The 16,729-nt window shown below is 55.8% G+C and overlaps 4 protein-coding genes across 4 annotated transcripts; 3 read left to right on the forward strand and 1 right to left on the reverse strand.

Moving 5' to 3' along the window:
• Nucleotides 1-287: 287 nt before the first annotated feature.
• On the forward strand, nucleotides 288-3,153 carry BKCO1_6900010 (uncharacterized protein; the record flags this gene model as incomplete). Its single annotated transcript, XM_020278428.1, has 2 exons — nucleotides 288-828; nucleotides 1,040-3,153. 2 exons carry the CDS (start codon nucleotides 288-290, stop codon nucleotides 3,151-3,153), a joined length of 2,655 nt encoding a protein of 884 aa, XP_020126211.1.
• Nucleotides 3,154-6,945: 3,792 nt separating this feature from the next.
• Nucleotides 6,946-7,317, forward strand: BKCO1_6900011 (uncharacterized protein; the record flags this gene model as incomplete). The annotated part of the gene is made up of 1 exon (XM_020278429.1): nucleotides 6,946-7,317. One exon carries the CDS (start codon nucleotides 6,946-6,948, stop codon nucleotides 7,315-7,317), a length of 372 nt encoding a protein of 123 aa, XP_020126210.1.
• A 976-nt stretch (nucleotides 7,318-8,293) lies between these two features.
• Nucleotides 8,294-9,933, reverse strand: BKCO1_6900012 (amino acid transporter; the record flags this gene model as incomplete). Its single annotated transcript, XM_020278430.1, has 3 exons — nucleotides 8,294-9,489; nucleotides 9,544-9,628; nucleotides 9,688-9,933. The coding sequence occupies 3 exons, from the start codon at nucleotides 9,931-9,933 to the stop codon at nucleotides 8,294-8,296; spliced, it is 1,527 nt and encodes a 508-aa protein (XP_020126213.1).
• Nucleotides 9,934-11,484: 1,551 nt separating this feature from the next.
• On the forward strand, nucleotides 11,485-12,762 carry BKCO1_6900013 (peroxiredoxin q bcp; the record flags this gene model as incomplete). Its single annotated transcript, XM_020278431.1, has 4 exons — nucleotides 11,485-11,854; nucleotides 12,067-12,496; nucleotides 12,565-12,638; nucleotides 12,692-12,762. 4 exons carry the CDS (start codon nucleotides 11,485-11,487, stop codon nucleotides 12,760-12,762), a joined length of 945 nt encoding a protein of 314 aa, XP_020126212.1.
• Between the last annotated feature and the right edge of the window lie 3,967 nt (nucleotides 12,763-16,729).

Consider the following 16,729-nt stretch of genomic DNA (forward strand, 5'->3'; position numbering starts at 1 on the left):
GGGCTGCCGCCATTACGAGTCCTCCCAGACGGCACATTCTTCGTGCGCCAACAGGGATACGGCAGGGCCAACCCTCTTATCGTCCTACAGAGGAGCCACTTCCGCAGTATGTAAGTGTGGCCAATTCCCCAAATAGCCCCAAGGCCCCGCCAGGATTTGCTCCTTCTTTCAAGTCCGTCCGTTCCTTGTGACGCACCCGGCTCGTCGTACAGGCAAAAAAGAAGTGGAGCATGCAGTCGCCGCGCCCGCACGCCTGCGATACCCTTCACCACCACCACCCGTCTGCTATGGACATGCGTCGCCGACTAACCTGGTCCGGGAAGACAATGCGCGCTCAAATCGCTCAACGCGCGGGCCGCCTCCGCAGCACCTCCCTCAGCGCCGTCCCTCCGCCCCGCACCTCCGCCGACTACGACCACGATCTGGCAAGAGTCGCCGCCAGCATCCTCTACCGCACCCCCGTCCCCTCCGACTCCGGCCTCCCCATCTACATCCTCAACGCCGCCGCACTGCCCGATGTTGACGATCACGACTTCGACAGCCTGCTCCCCTACGTGCTGGCCCGTCTGCCCGGCGAGGAGGAGCTGCTCAGTGGCACCGAATACGAGGTCATCTTCTTCGCAGGCGGCGATGCTGAGCGTGCGGCTGGAGCCCGGAAGAACCGCCCTGGCTGGGGCTGGTTCATCCAGGCATACCACGTCCTGAGCCGCGCCATGCGCAAGCGCCTGCAGAAGCTGTACATTGTACACGAGAGAAGCTGGGTCAGGATCTTGGTGGAAATGTTTTCGACCATCGTCAGTCCCAAGTTCAGGAGGAAGATCGTACATGGTGAGTGCACCCCCATATCCCAGAATGCTTGGCGCAGAAGTCTGGGCGAAATGAGCCGCAGCCCCGTACTCGTACGAGCGGAGTGAAGTGGACTAGAATATACGTGCAGGTCGCTGAGCTCAGCGGTTCCTGGCTTACCCGCGCTCGGGCTCACCCGCGCATATGGTGGCGGTGTGGCTTACGGCGAGGCGTGCTGACATGAGATGTGCAGTTTCCACCCTGACCCAGCTCGCACTAGAGCTCCCGCTTGAGACATTGTTGATACCGCCGTCTGCATACCTTCACGACCGTCGGCTGGCGCAGGACATCCACGCACCTTTTGCTAGCGGTCGCCGGGCTTTCTCGGTCCGGAATCCTTTGCCTCAGAATGCCGGCGGCGGCACAAGACTACCGCGCATCTTGCGAGAGACCAGCACATTCCTGCTGATGGAGCCTAACATTGAGACCGAAGGCATTTTCAGAATTCCGCCTCATTCTCGGCTCAAGGAGATCCTGAAGGAAGCATACGATCGGGGCCAGAAGTACATCTTGTGGAAAGAGAATGGTGTCATGCTGCCTCTTCCACCTTTCGACGACTCAAATGTCACAAAGGCCATTGTCGAGGAGGTTGATGCCAGAGATTGCTACGGAGTATTTCTCGCGGCTGGGCTGACCAAGACCTGGTACGCCGAACTACGTCAACCCATCTTCCCCCAGTCCGCATACAGGGAGCTGCGGAGCCTCTTCGGAGATCCGGACGAGTCGCCATCGCGTAAAGCTTTAGTCGAGCTGATCTCGCCGAAGTCGGAATGGTCGGCGATCCCAGCCATCTCGCGCGAGATCTTGGTCCGGCATCTGCTTCCCCTTCTGAGCATCGTGGCGGCACATCAGGACGCCAACAAGATGTCGGCCGAGAATCTGGCGGTCTGCTTTGCACCGACGCTTGTATGTGGGCCCGACCAGATCGAAGACGCCAAAATGTCGAGCGTGGTTCGCCGTATCATGACCGAGGCCATTGATACATGGGACGAGGGCCTTCGGGAGGACTGCGGCGTTGACAGCGCTACTTTCGAGCGTGATCTCCAACCGCCGCAGGACCCGAAGGAGTATGACGATCCCCTCGAGTCGGCTCGCAGGCCTCGCCCAAGATCCGAAGACTTTGGTATTGAATCGCCGTCCGAAGAAGATGCTGGGTTCGCCGATTCCGAGAAGCAGTTCTCGGGTATTGTCCTGCAGGACAACACAGAAGATGTTGCGGCCCCAAGATTGCCACCGCGCCCGTCGGTATCAAGTTCCAGAGACACACCTTTGAGCCCCACTGGTAGTGACGATTCACCTGTAAGACGCAAACCAGCACCATCTGTTCAGGTGCCCCCGCGGTATTCCACCATTCTTGCTGATGAAATGGGGGGAAGATCGGGCAACAACCAGTCGCCACTGACGTACGCCGCAACGACGGATGGTTTTGGCCCTTCTCGCAGTTCGGGGCGTAGCGTGGACGAGAAGAAAGAGGATAAGTCTAGTAGGCGACTTCCTGGTCCTAGCGTTCCTCACATCGTAGCTCCAAAGCGTAAAACCCTGACTGCCGAGCAGATTGCTAGCGCAGAGAGTGCTGTCTCTTCTCCAGAGCGTACCGTTTCTGCCACCCAATTCCCACAACAACCCCACAATCCCCAGCCTTCATCAAAGCAAAGTCGCGCACCCCCCGGTCTGGCCGAGATGATAGGTGCGGCCGCGGCGGCCGGTACCGTCCATCGCAAGCCTATCAACTCCAGGCCGGGGTCGAGCGGTTCAAGCAACTTTTCCGCTATTCAATCGCCCAACCTCGCAAGCCCTCCAGCTCACGGCACTTACGGTCGCCGACCATCCCTTTCTCCCCAAGACGCCGAGTTCCGCAGAGCTGAACTTTCTCCTCCCTTCTCTCCCAACAACGACCTGTCCCGTCGGCTGTCTTCCTCCTCGCTCTCCACCGAAAACGTCGGCTCCGAATACGACGCCAACAACGGGCAGCGTTCCCGCTCGCGGGGCCCGACCATCAACACTCTCGCCCGTCCGATGTTCCCGGCCGCAGCGGCGCAGCCCCCGCCCGGCAACAGCCACCTGCAGCGCGCGGCGACGATGGCGATGGAGCCGCCGAAGAAGCCGCGGGCCTTGTCGTCCGGCCTGCTCAAGCGCATGCCGAGCCTCGAGCCGCCGCCGATCCCGCGTGACAATCCGCGGAAGCTAGATCTCAAGAAGAAGAGCGTGGAGGATTTGAGGCGGATTTTTGAGAATAAGGCGGGTGCGGCGGAGAAGCTGGTGAAGGTTGGGAATGAGAAGGAGGGGAGGCTGAGTAGGGGTGGTTGATAGGGTCGTACGGACGGGGGACATGCGTGCGTGTGTGATTATTATTTGGTTGTGTTGTTGTTGTGGCCTTTTAGGGTGGCAGGATGGGTTCTCTGGAAGGGAGATTCGTTCTTGAACTCCTTATGCCTCTTTCTTAGCTTCATTCTTCTTTACGCTTGTCATGTGTTATGCTGGACACGGTTTTTCTCTTGTAGTATTCTTTTGCTTTTTTGCTTCTTTCCTCAATTCTTTTGTTCGCGATATATTTTCACTACCCGGGTTGCCTTTTCCCGTTTACCTTTGACATTTCATTCTTGGGCCGGCCATTTAAAGAGGTTTTTTCTTCCGTTGGGAGAAATTCGACAGCTATCACTTGCCAGACCGCCACTGTGGTACACCGTGCAGGTGATCATTTGAGAGCTGGTGGCTGATTTGGTGAGGAAACATGTATAAAATATCCTCTTTACCATGTCCTTCGACTTCAAATCTCTACAGACTCGCGCCGAACTCTTGGAGCAGAACCTGGATTGGATTGCGTAACTGTTCGACGCGAAACGAACCCACCGACACCTTGGCCTTCGTTGTCGTCGTTTGTGCCTTGACGTGACACATGGAGTTCATGGAGAGAAGTAGCCTTCTGAGAGAGGAATGATGCTGCGCAGTGGTTTTGCTTGTTGATGAGGGGCAGAGTCATGTACTTGGTGGGGGGTCGGCAAAGTGGTGGGGGTTAAAAAGGGCGCCTGTGTTGAGGGCAGGTTTCGAATCCTCGTCAGCTTCCGCTAGTTGCACATAGCTTCTAGTCTTTGCCATAGTACTTGTATCTCCGCTTGACGCTAGCTAGCACAGTCAACTTTCTGACTGTCGGCTCTCCTTTTCTCTTTCTCTTCCGTTGTCGATCGGAGCTTCGGTGTGGTCTCCATGCCTGGGAAGGCATGGTTTTCTGCGGCACTTCATGATGATGATCATTGTCGTTTTGAAGCAGTCCTGTGCAATACTTGCTTGACTTGATTGTCTTGAGCAGCGTTTGTTGCCGAAACTCGAAGAAGATGTGGCCAGGCGTTTGGTGCCTTTGCCTCAAGTCGACTGACAAGCAGGAGAAACGCACCAGCAGTATACGGAACATTAGAAAGGTCACAAAAACCAGCCACATAAGTCTTGGTGTAGGATTCAGTGCTTCGAAAACCTGGATCTGGTCCTTTTTGAGGCTGCCAGGAGAGTGTATATTACACCCATTGACGTAGGCAGGTGCACGTGTGAATTTTGAATTAAAGAAAGCACGTGGCTTGTGCACAACCCAAAGAGGCACTAGGACATGCCATCCTTCAATCGAGAGATATCTCCAGTGCTCACTGCCAACTCGCCATCCTAGCTTTGTTTGCCCAAGGGCAGCCGCTGTGGCTTCAGGTGGCTCGACAAACGCTCCCCCTTACTCCTTCTCCCGCTGTCTTATTTGCACTGGCCATATCTTAGCTCTCAACTTGGAAACTGTTCCAAAACAATGAAGGCCAGCTTTGGGCACCAAAGTCGCCCGTCAGTAACATTGCTTGATGAAGAATTGCCAATACACTGGTCAGCTCCGCACGAGAGCGGCTTTTGGTCAACGGACGTATCAGCAGACAATAACCTCTCCTCTATTGCAAGCCAGGTTTCCCAAGTTTAGCTTATGGATGTAGTATCTATATGCTAAACAGCTACATGTACCTTGTCTTTGGTTAAAGAGCATGACGTAGACTGTTGAAAACGCCATGCTAAAAGGAGATGGTCGCTCATGGTGCAGCTCCTCGAAAATCTGCTTTAATAGAAAATACCATGCGATATCATGTCCGCGGGAGTGGTACGCCTCCATTTTAAGCGATGCGGGTTGAAGGGGACACGTAAAATGACTTGCTTCATGTCATTGGCTTTGTTTAACAGTCTGCATTCGGCAGACGGTGTTTAAGCATAGATACACTTCACTCTTAAATCTCGTGTTGGCTTTCTTAGTAAGCGGAAAACCTTTGGAGCGACCTTGGAGCATGACATGAGCACTGATGCGCAATGGAAATATGATGAGACTCCGCAGCAATTTCAACTACCCACATTAAGGATCTCCATTAGTCTTGGTTCGATACAGCTTGAAATACACAGAAGATTAACCTGCTACTAGAATAATTGGTGTTCTAAAATATGAAAATTGAACTGCTACCTTTGTTTTGACTCCGCTTCCAACCGTAATGGCTGAGCTGGACGTGGCTAACATCGGAATATTAGATATCTTCTCGCAAATATGCATAGCATCACGCCAAGCCGGACTTCGGATCTGAAAAGAAGAGCACTCGTCAAGTTAGACTTCATTAGTCGCTGCAGCCGTCCTATTTCTCGACGTGTGGCTGAATGACCCACATATCACGTCGCATTGCAGTCTCATGGGCGAATCGGATTACAACCGACCCGCTAATTCTTGCCAACTTTCTCTTACTGATCAGGGATCAGCAAACGCTCTTCATGGTATGAATCAAGTGCGGCGTAGGTCTATGTGGCAGCTGATGCCCCGGCTGACCGGAAGAAACACGTTGAAAGTAATGCAAGTTGTAGCTGCGCGTGGAGGTTTGAATAAAACGACTTTTCACACTGCAACATAATGAGAGACTTCATCGCGGCATATCGCGACGAATTCAGCAGAGTTAAACTGAGGTTGTACAGCCATTCCGAATAGTAGGCAGCACGTAGACGTTTCAAAGGCAAACGATTTAGTGATTACAGGAGAGCCCCTGCAGAATGTGGTCACCACATTCATCGCCATGCAACTCTTCGCTGATCCCAATTCGCGGAACCTAGATGAGTGCTTAACCGGCCTCCCTAACTCGACCCGTTATTTTTATCGGGGCTGTTTCCTATTGGGTCTCATGGCTCGGCTGTGTATCGATATCTGGCTACATATTTTGCGGCACAGCTGAGGGGGTGCCACACCTCAACTACGCGTGCTGAAGCGAGGGCCTTGGAATTCCTTACGCCGCCCACCTCAAACCATTTAAACGCGTAGATAGGCGAGATCCTCCAGCTCGTGAATGAGCTATCTTGTCGATGAATCTCACATGTGCATGGGGGTGATGTGGCTCCAACGCGCCTTACATCAGCCCACTTACGCCCCAGCTTTTCACTCAAGACATTCATTGCATCATTTGGTAAAAGTGTTGTCAGCATAAACCCTTCATGTCGCATCCCATTGTCAGAGTGAGAGTATCTAGAATTCTCGGGTGACTGCAACACCCGTTGTCCGGCGGAAGAGATCGGATACCTTCTTTAGCAAGCAGAAGGCGTTGTGATGATTGGTCTACTTAGCGCTCGGGCGACCCGCGCGCCAACTGAATAAGTCTAGCTTCACCCAAGGGTAGCCGAAAATGTGAATGATCAGTATGGGGCCAATAACATCTTCGTCCATCACTACCTTATGTTTAGCACGCTGCGGCACAGTATGATATGCTGAGCCGCATCAGCCCCGCGTTCGTGTCTCTCATCTCAGTATATAGGTAGCACTTGGTGGAAAGGTCTCTTTAGCGTCAAATCAGAAAGTCCAAACTCTAAACCTGCCACAAGTTCCCCAGTCTTACACTAAACACCATGCACCACGAGAATCTACAGCCAATGGAGATGGAACAGTAAGTCACAACATCCATCGTCGGCTCCCTCTCCCCCTTTACTCACTCCAGCAGAGAGCCCGAAGATGCCTGTGAGACTGGCCAATCGAGATATGCAAGATGGCATACCGCTCGTCGAGCGACATCATCACCAACACGGCTATCTGCATACGAACACTTCATCGCCGCGTCCGCCATGATGGTCACATCGTCCATGATCAGCACATTCTGGAAGGAAACCCCGCTGCCCTTCTGCTCGCGATACTGGATGCTCGTCGGCGGCACCGATGAATGTTTCTGGAGACCGAACATATTCATAGTGCTCGCCGCCTGCATCATATACTCCCTAGCCGCTTGTTGGTGGTACAATCGGCATAGCCACTGGCCTCATCAGAAAGAAGCCATTGCTCTCGCGCTCCTCGTCGGCCTTGGACTGTCATTGGCGCTGGATGCAGACCTGGAACACGTGTTGAGGAACACCCTGACGTGGAGCATATTTTCGGGACTGATCGTGGGCGCCGTTATGGATCGCCGGAAGAGCCACCGAGGCGGAAGCTCTCCCGTTTGAAATGGAGAGTCCCCCGACATGAAAACAATTCAACCGCGTGGGACGAGTGGCTGCGGCGGTGTTGGGTGTCTGGGAGAAGAGAGCAGAGCTGCATTCATTCCAATCAGAACCTCGGATTCATTCTGTTGCAACCCGTTTTGTACCCCTCAACCAGTTGTATGTTTGCTTCTGGAAATGACTTCGCTATGGATGGCCCAAAGAGGCTAGTTGCACATGGCGGGACAGTTGCAATCCGCGTGCGCAGTCGCACTACCCGGGGACGTCACCCTCCTCTCAGGTACCGGCACATGGCGTTCAAGCATCCTACTCCCTTTGCCGCGACGGTGGTAGCGACCGACGTGCTCCTCCCATCACCACCGCTTGCGGAGAAGCATCCGCCAATGCTCCAAGATGAGCCACAAGTAGTTTTCGTCACAAAACCAGGAGACCCATAGGATGGGGGAAAAAAAGTTGACTTTTTCAATCATGAGATTATGCTGCTAATGTAGTCAGACCACCAACGGGTCTAGACATCATCCCTTGTTGCGCCATGAGACCCCCAATGACCTGCTTTTTGTCTTTCCCGCAATGAAGAATGTCCATAAACCAGCGATGCTTTTGTTTCTTGCCGCCCCGTAGCGATAAATCAAAAAAAAAAACATATTTTAGCGCGCCAGCTTTTTCTCATCTCTCTCATCTTCTCTCTGGACTTGTTCCAAACGGTACTGGCAGAAGCCACCCTCTTCCCACGCGACATGATTTAAAGATCGTAACAAATATAAAGAGGTGATGGGGAAAAACCACAAGCGCTTAAGAGTAGAAGTAGAAGAAAAGCATCCGGCACCTCATCGTCAGCCCATCAACATGAACGGTGAACCGACGACAAAAATGCAAACTCCTTGCAATGCAACAACTGGGTATCAACAACCCCGCTCATTGTAGTAAAAAGAAAACAGAAAAAGGGGGGGAAACGAACTCGCAAGAGAGATGACCCCCGCTACGAGTTATCCGCACAGCTGAACGCCGCACCGCCCTGCCCCTCGGACAAGGCCGAACCGCTCGCCCACAGCCCCAAGCCGCAAATCACGGCGCCCTGGCACAGCATGTACACATTGACCACGGTGAGGACGCACTTCTTCCAGTTCTCCGTGTAGCGGCCCCTGTTCATCCACAGCCACAGGCCGCCGCTGAAGCCGAAGCTGAACCACGAGCAGAAGAGGGCCGAGATCAGGCCGAGCAGCAGCGAGAAGGACGGGATGGCCTCGGCGATGATCCACGCGACGAACCACGAGACGCCGACGATGGCGATCCACGTGACGAGCGGCCACCCGCGCTTGTGGTGCAGGCGGTGCGGCTGCTTGCGCCAGCAGCGCACCCACACGTACTTGCACGCGACGTGCCCGCACACGACGCCCGCGATGATGATGGTCGGCAGCGCGAGGCCGTACGCGACCTTTGCGACGACGGGCGACGCGGAGCCGAGGGCGGGCGACTTGACGTCCACGCCGGCGTAGTAGTAGATGACGATGCCGACGACGACGTAGAAGGACGTGGCCGTGATGTGCATGAAGGCCACCGACTTGGGGAAGTCGCGCGGGTTCTTGAGCTCGCTGCAGAAGGTGAAGAAGGCGACGTGGCCCGCGTACGCGAGGATGATGTTGAGGAAGGCGAGGATGCCGGACTTGACGTCCGTCGCCCGGTTGATGGCCACGACGGCGCCGACCTCGGGCTTAGTGATGCCGATGCCGATCATGGCCAGCGTCACGCAGATCAAGATGGAGATGCACGAGAGCACCGAGAGGTACGACACCTTCTCGAGCTGGCGCTTGAGCGAGAGGATGAAGCAGATGCCGAAGCCGACGATGCCGAAGGCGATGGTGCACGTGCCGTGGTTCGACAGGACGTTGAGCGCGACGGTGAAGGTGAGAAGATGTGCGGCCTGGATGAAGATGAGGATGAGCACTTGGGCAACACCCATGATCTCGCGGGCAATGGGGCCGGCGATCATGAAGGCGGCATCGGCGAAGGTGTGGCAGCCCGGGTATTTCAGGTAGAATTGGCCGATGACGAAGGCGCTGTAGCTGGATATAAGACCAAACATGACAATCATGAAGATGCCAGGGAACAGGCCCAAAGTGGCAACGGCCTGAGGCAGCGAGAGGACGCCCAAGGAGATGTTCTCAGCGACCATGACTAGGCCGAGTTAGAATGCACAGCTGAAAGACTGCGACAAAAGGACAGACTCACGCAAGCCCGCATGCCACCACTCCATGGTCTGGTACTTGATCTCGGCATGCTCATCCTCATGGCCAAAGGGATTCACCTCGCCAGCCTGTGCAGACTCCCAAATCAGTAAGACTATGAAGAGCCAATGAGAGCGGGGGCAATTACGGCAGTGTCAGAAGTCGTGTAGGGCGGCGGGACACCCTTCTCCAGATTGTCAATGCCCTTTTGCCGATCTTGCAGCTTCTCGGCATCGCCCATGTCCTGGCTGTCCGAGGTGCTGGAGCGGGTCTCGAGAGCAACGGCCGCCTCGGTGGGCTTGCTTTCGTCTCGCACGACCGGGGCAGCGGCACTAATGGCCAGATCTTGCTCATTAGGGCGGGCATTGGCGGGGGAATGGTCCTGGACACCCATGGTGGGCGAGATTAGGGAGGGTGGAGGAGGGTAGCGGCGGGTTGCGTCGGCTTTCGCGGGCAGAGTGGAGGATGGCGAGATGCAGGTTCAGATCGTGGGAGGGGCGGGAAGAAAAGAGAACGTGCAAGGCCGTAGAAGTAGCCGGTCCGGGGGAGGCAAAGTGGATTCCAGGTCAGAAGGCGGGTCCGTCAACGGCCGAGTTGCACCCAGACCTGCCGCGGCGCGCCATCAGCCAAGTGACTCAAGGGGAGAGCGGCGACAGACGACGAGAGATCTGGCGACTACGGCGGCGGTTGCAGGTGCGGTGGTGCAGTTTCGGGACGTAGTAAAAACTAGGCGAGAGCTAAGACCAGGGGGTGGTTTCCTGTTACGTGATCTCGCCGCAGAGGGCCCAGCATACCCCAGGCCAACTGCCGTGTGCGGCAGACGTCTGGAAGGAATTGATGAAGACGGACCACCGACCTGCGCGCCGCCGGGGCGACAGCCGGCTTGGGCGTTGTGGTCGGGGATCCCCATGTGTGATTGACGCCTGTCATGGAGCGAGGTGTATCAGACTCGGTGCAGGGCCACTGTCCTTGGACCCGAGCACGGCGGAAAGAGGGGCGATGACAGACGGCGATACACGGCCGAGGTGATTGGGCGGGCGGAGGGCTCATCAACTGATGACGGTACGGAACGGCCCTTGAGCGCCGCCCACCAGGGCGGACCCGTGACCTCTGGCGCCCTCGCTGCCGTGACCAAGCACGCCCATGATGGCCAGCGCAGGCACGTCAAGCGTGCGGCGGTCGGACGCGGGATCGGAGGGTACTGGAGGCGAAAACGCGTGGGAGGTGACGTCGGCTGGTGGATTGATAGTCTTCTGATGATTCCTCAGGCGTCGGAGCCCAGCGGGCGGAGTGGCGTCCGGGCGGCTTTTTTCGCAGCGGTACCGGCGCCAGGCGAGCGGCTCTTCGGTGCCGCTGTCGGAGTGTAGGTAGGTCGGAAGCAGAGAGTCGGCGGCTTCCCAGGCGGCTGCGTTCCGTTGCGCCTCGTACGAGTGATATATGCCGGCCGCGTCGGCGAAGGGCGCAGCCACACAGCCATTGACATGATGCGGCAAGTCATGGCCGGCTGACGCAGAGCTTCACCGCATGCAGGCGACGCGACTTCTGCTCCCGCAACCAGCACCGGGTCCATGGAGGTCGCAGCCGGCGGCCAATCAGCGGGCCAACGGCGGGCGCAGCGTCGCGGGGCCAGGCCGAGATGATGCAAGCCGGCGGCGGGTGGAGAAGGGCTCGATCGGAAGCAGGAAGGACCAGCTCCTCGCCATAGCTCCACAGCTCCCACAGCTCCCACAGCTCACCGACGACAGAACCATCGACAGAGACATCGCTGCTTCGTGCCACCCCATCCACCTCTAGTCGACGTTACCGTTGCACCCGCGCCCCCATCCACCAGCTCACTGCACCTGGAGCCCGCCCACTGCTGCTCCCATCTGCCACCTGAGCATCCCGCCCGCGCGCGCACCGCTGCCATCAAGCTTGCCCGTGCCAGTCCATCTCGACGCCCACCATGGTCGAACTGCGCAAGCGCAAGACGCCGCCCGCCGCCCCCGAGAAGGCCGCCAAGAGAAAGCCCGGCCCCAAATCGAAGACGACCAAGGCCAAAGCAGCCGCCGCCGACGCCGTGGAGACCGCCGCCGCCAAGGTCGAGGAGACGGTGAACAAAGTCGAGGAAACCGCGACCAATGGCGCCTCGTCCACCACCAAGCCGTCGACCGCCGCCGCCGGCAAGCCCGAGGTCGGCTCCACGATTGAGCTCGACGGCTTCGGCGGCGAGATCGAGACCAACGATGGCACCAAGACGACACTGAAGAAGCTCGTTGACGAGAGCAAGCAAGGCGTCGTCCTCTTCACCTACCCCAAGGCCTCGACGCCCGGCTGTAAGCTTCGCCCCGCAATCCACAACCCACCCCTTCTCCCCCCCTCACCTTCCGACACCACATCTTCATTCCCACCCCACAAAACCACCCCAACCCCGCTTCGCGCACGGATCCCCCTTCTCCCACCGACAAACCCCCCATCCACCACCCACCACCACCACCACCACCGCATTTCCCCTCCCTCCCCAGCTAACCAGCAACCCCCCATCCAGGCACAAAGCAAGCCTGCCTCTTCCGCGACTCCTTCGCCCCCCTCACCGCCACCGGCCTCAGCATCTACGGCCTCTCGGCCGACTCGCCCAAAGCCAACACGACGTTCAAGACCAAGCAGAACCTGCCGTACACGCTGCTCTGCGACCCTTCCGCCTCGCTCATCCGCGCCATCGGCCTCGCCAAGCCCGGCAACGCGAAAGGCACCGTCCGCGGCGTCTTCGTCGTCGGCAAGGGCGGCGAGGTGCTCGCGGCGGAGTCGGGCGCGCCCGACGCGACGGTCGACGCGGTGAGGAGGGTCGTCAAGGAGAAGGGCAAGGGCAAGGGCGGGGATGCCGCCGCCGGCAAGAAGGAGGAGGATAAAAAGCAGGCGGAGACGGCGGGGGAGGTGGCGGATGCGGCTGAGGAGGCGGGCGTCGATGGTGAGGGGAAGTAGGTTGGTTGGCTGGTTGGCTGGTTGGCTGGTTGGCTGGCTGGCTGGCTGGCTGATACGTGGGCAGTTTTTGGATCGCTGTGTGGGATGGTCGAGCGGGGAGGGGGAGGGGGAGGGGGAGGGGGAGGGGGTTGCAGTCAAGTAAGTGTTTGCGTGTGTGAGGAGAGAGGGAGAGGGCATACATGACGACAAAGACGACGACGACGACGACGACGACGACGACGACGACGACGACGTGCAGATGCCCTCTCTCCGTCCGTGTTGAAGCTCTTCGATATCTCTCTTTCTGGGCCGACAACGCTTGACCCGGTTCGCTTTGGATCCGCCATGTTTTTTTTTGTCATGCTTGTTTGGTTGATGATTCCCTTTTGGTTTTTGCTTGTTGGATGTCCATGGTCTCTCACGATTCGTTTAAAAATACCGCAAAAAGCCTAGTCACCGTGTCGGCCAGTTGATGAAATGAAACTTACCCCTCTTTTTCTTCCTATTGATCAGAAATGTACTCGGCGTCCACGAGCGAGAAAGCGTCAAAGACGTCATGGCACGCGCTAAGCCGCGGTCCGGGCCGAATGCCGTGCTTTACCAAGGGAGGCTATGCCTGTTCCTGAATTCTTGCCGCCAGACGTTTTTACGGCAGCGTGGGAATGTTCTGTGGGACTGAATATGGTATATGACGACTGCTTTGGGGTGCCTGTTGCGATACTTTCTGTCCACTGTTGCTTGCCACAAATCTTTCAAGAGCCCATCGACATTCGACACTAGTGATGTTGGTAAGAATTAGAATTTCTCAGCATCATGAGCAAGTGCTGCTCAGCGTCATGTAACTGTCATGGCCGGGGGTATTGATTGACGGTGGTTATGGTAACTGAAACACCCGGCATAGTCACCTTTGCCACAGAGCGGGTTAGACAAGAATGACACAATCATGTCTTCGTGGAGCACCGACACGGCCATACCAGTCAGACTGACCAGCAGATGGTATTTCACATAACTCCGTGGACTTCACTTCGCAGACTTGAATACTCCAGGATCTCCCGAATCTCTCGGTCTTGTAAATCCGCGAAGGGGGCAGAGATCTTGATCTGCAAAAAAGGAAGAAAAAAAACTTCATGATATTGACCTCGTGCAATCCGGACGTCACCGGCTTGGGACCACACGCTCTTGACTACCGTGGTCCGACACTTCTCCGGCAAAATGTATTTATTACGCCCAAGGGACGAGACCTTGTAGTTCTCATCTCGGAACCTGGAAACCGCTCGATTGTTTCGCAGGCGTCGGGTGGTGAAGAACCTAATGAACAAACTGGCTTCGTGGAGTTTTCTATCCTTCTCTTCTATTCTCTGAGGTATTTCATGTAGGACGAATCAGGTGCTCATCAAGGAAGAATAAGGGTGCTGTGCTGGATCGCGCGGTGATGAAGCCATTCATCATGTTGATATGAGAGTGGAACCTTGAGTGGAGCAAGACGTTCCGGGCATGAGAAAAGCACGATAGTCTGGGAGCGGGTTGTTCGTTGTTCTAGAAAAGTGTACCCCGAAGTCGCGATTACGCTGAACTCGGTTTGCATCAATGAATGTGCGACTCGCAAAGAGTAGGACGGAGCGGGCGACGCATGCCCGTTTTTCTATACTGTCATTCAGATCTATGCACGCGACAAGCGCCCTGTATGGAGTGGATTGGCTTATGCTCTAAACCACGTGCGCTTGGAACGGTCTTGCAATTTTTCTTGGGGGTTCTTGCGGGCCTGCGATCCAACGTTGCAAGCTCAAACGCGGCATAGATTTGAGACAAGGCTCAAAAGATTTCAGATCGAGCAGACTATATCATAACTCTGGGCCGACGAATTGCGACCGTAGCCGTCTCTTGAATCCATTCCCGGAATCGTAGCCTTCAACATTAGAGTCATTTGCTGCTCGGCTGGGTTTCTTCATCATGGTGTTGCTCAGGTGCGAGTGAGATAGTTCTCGAACAAGCTGTTGCAGCCCGATCCTGGTCCGTGAAGACATCACTGGGGAGGAAAGTTGCCATCATGTCCAACCTTGCGGCAGCCAGCGGAGTATTCGAGCGGTGTTTCTGTCTATGGGCCTTTAGAATTGGCTCATCGATTGTGTCTGCCTGGATTGGCTGATGCCGCTCTGTTTTTGTAGACACCAAAGAAAGCTATGTATGACCTGCACATTTGTATTGCGTCATATGCGGTGGCATGGACTCCGCTCGCAGCCGTGGGTTATTCGCCGCTGGTATAGGAATGCGATCATTTTGACTGAACCCTTGCTTGAGAAACACTCCATTTGGTTGGTATATATATTCCCAGTCTCATTCGAATACCGAATCTCCCCCCTACATCTTCCCTTCCCCATTTAAAAGGACTAGAACCACTAGCAGAATCAACCTCTAAGTACTGCGGGTAAGTCCTCCAGCCGATCCATTCACACATGGCTTGTAGATGATCTCCGAGAGAGGCGGAAGTTTCATCATCAATGGGAATTCGTGTCCAATGTCAATATTTCCCAATGTAGATGTTTTGGAGTCATTGCGGATGTATCCATGCATTGTGTAGGTGATACTTAGTACACGGAAAGGCTGAATGAGAGGTGGTGCCGTGACTTTCTTTAGTATGCGGGGAGTTCAAGAGTGAGAACAAAAAACATAGGTTGCGGCTTCGGTGTGCCTTTCCCGTTTCCGCGGGAACATGATTACCTTCATCAGAGTGGCACAATGATAACCTTTCTCATGACTACAGAATGGTGATCATGGGTTTATCGGAGCCGAGACGCAGTCTTCAAGCAAAGGCCGCGCCAGTCCCGAGGGAAGTGCAAGGGCTGGATGTGTTCCAGTTTCATTGCACACTGACTGAGGCAGACTACTCTTTGTCAAGGATAAATACAGTCGATCGAGTACTAAGCTAAGTACTGTATCTCAGTTCTAATCACGGGTAATGTGCACAGGTAAACAGCATGCCCAAACCCGCAGCCAATCATCAGCCATCAACATCCCTCACCACCCAATCACTAAGTGAACGCATCGCCCAGTCGACACTCACGCATCCTCAGACACTCCATCACGGATCTCACAACAAAGAGAATCAAAAGATACCAGCCACCTGAACCAACACTGACCAACTCCTCCCCAAGCAACCCCCGACCCAAAAAGCCCCGCCCGCACCAACCATCTCCACCCAACGCGCCACACCATCCACCAAACAACGCCACACCACCACCACCACCAACCCTGCGCCGAACAGACCCTCAGGCCACCACCCCATCCTCAAGCCCAGAATCCTCTTCCCACCCCATCGGCCAGGAACACCCCCCGCGCCAAATGCGCTAATCACCCCAAACAACTTCTAGCCCCAATCTCACCTACAGTCAATCCCCCGGTGGGGGTGAGTGGATGGGTGCGCGCGCGCACGGACTAGTGCACTACCGGGGGGGAAGGAAGACAGCAAGGAAGGTGCTCGTTTCAACGCAATACATCTGCGACACTGGTTCTGTTTTCTATTTTCCGCCTTCCCCCTCTCTTCCCCCGCTCCCCCCGTATCGTCTCTCCACATCGGGCGCCGTGCTCGAACCAAAACACGGAGGTGTGTGTGTGTGTATGTAGGGAGACGCGGAGCCAGATAGATGGTGTGTGTGTCTACCCGCATGCAGAATCGATATCCTCTCTGGGCTTCTTCCCCTGCCGCTTCTCCATGACATGAGATCATTGCGATAAGAAGGGAAAAATAAAAGACCGGGGAAGGGAAGGAAGAGAGGGAGGGGGAGGTCTAGACCGTCCGCCTGAAGCTTGGCAGGCGACGAAGATGCAGTAGGTGCAAGGATCGGTTGATAGACGGATGGCTGGATGGAGATGAAGCGAGAAGAGAAAGATGGGACAGTATATACAAGAGGTAGGAAGAATGAAACAGGAACACAATGTCGTTCGTGATGGCTCAACCTTGGTGGCGGACGCTACGAAGCAAAAGTCCGGCCCGAACGCTGGCACAACAACAGACCATCACAGAGCACTAGTACATGGCAAACGCGCCTCAAATGATCCTTCGCTCCAAAAACACCAACGCCCTCCCCATCGCAAAGCGCCGTCGCCGGTGTTTCTCCGTCCGGCGCCCGATGGTTAGATTCCGCATGTCCGCCCCTGGCGCCGTCGCTGCCTTATTTTAGTTGGTTCTATTCATAGAAGATTTGTCCGCGCGACGGCAGATCGGCGAGCTTCCCAAGTAACGAAAACACCAT

This window comes from Diplodia corticola (assembly GCF_001883845.1).
Source record: "Diplodia corticola strain CBS 112549 chromosome Unknown scaffold69, whole genome shotgun sequence".
Taxonomy (NCBI): domain Eukaryota; kingdom Fungi; phylum Ascomycota; class Dothideomycetes; order Botryosphaeriales; family Botryosphaeriaceae; genus Diplodia; species Diplodia corticola.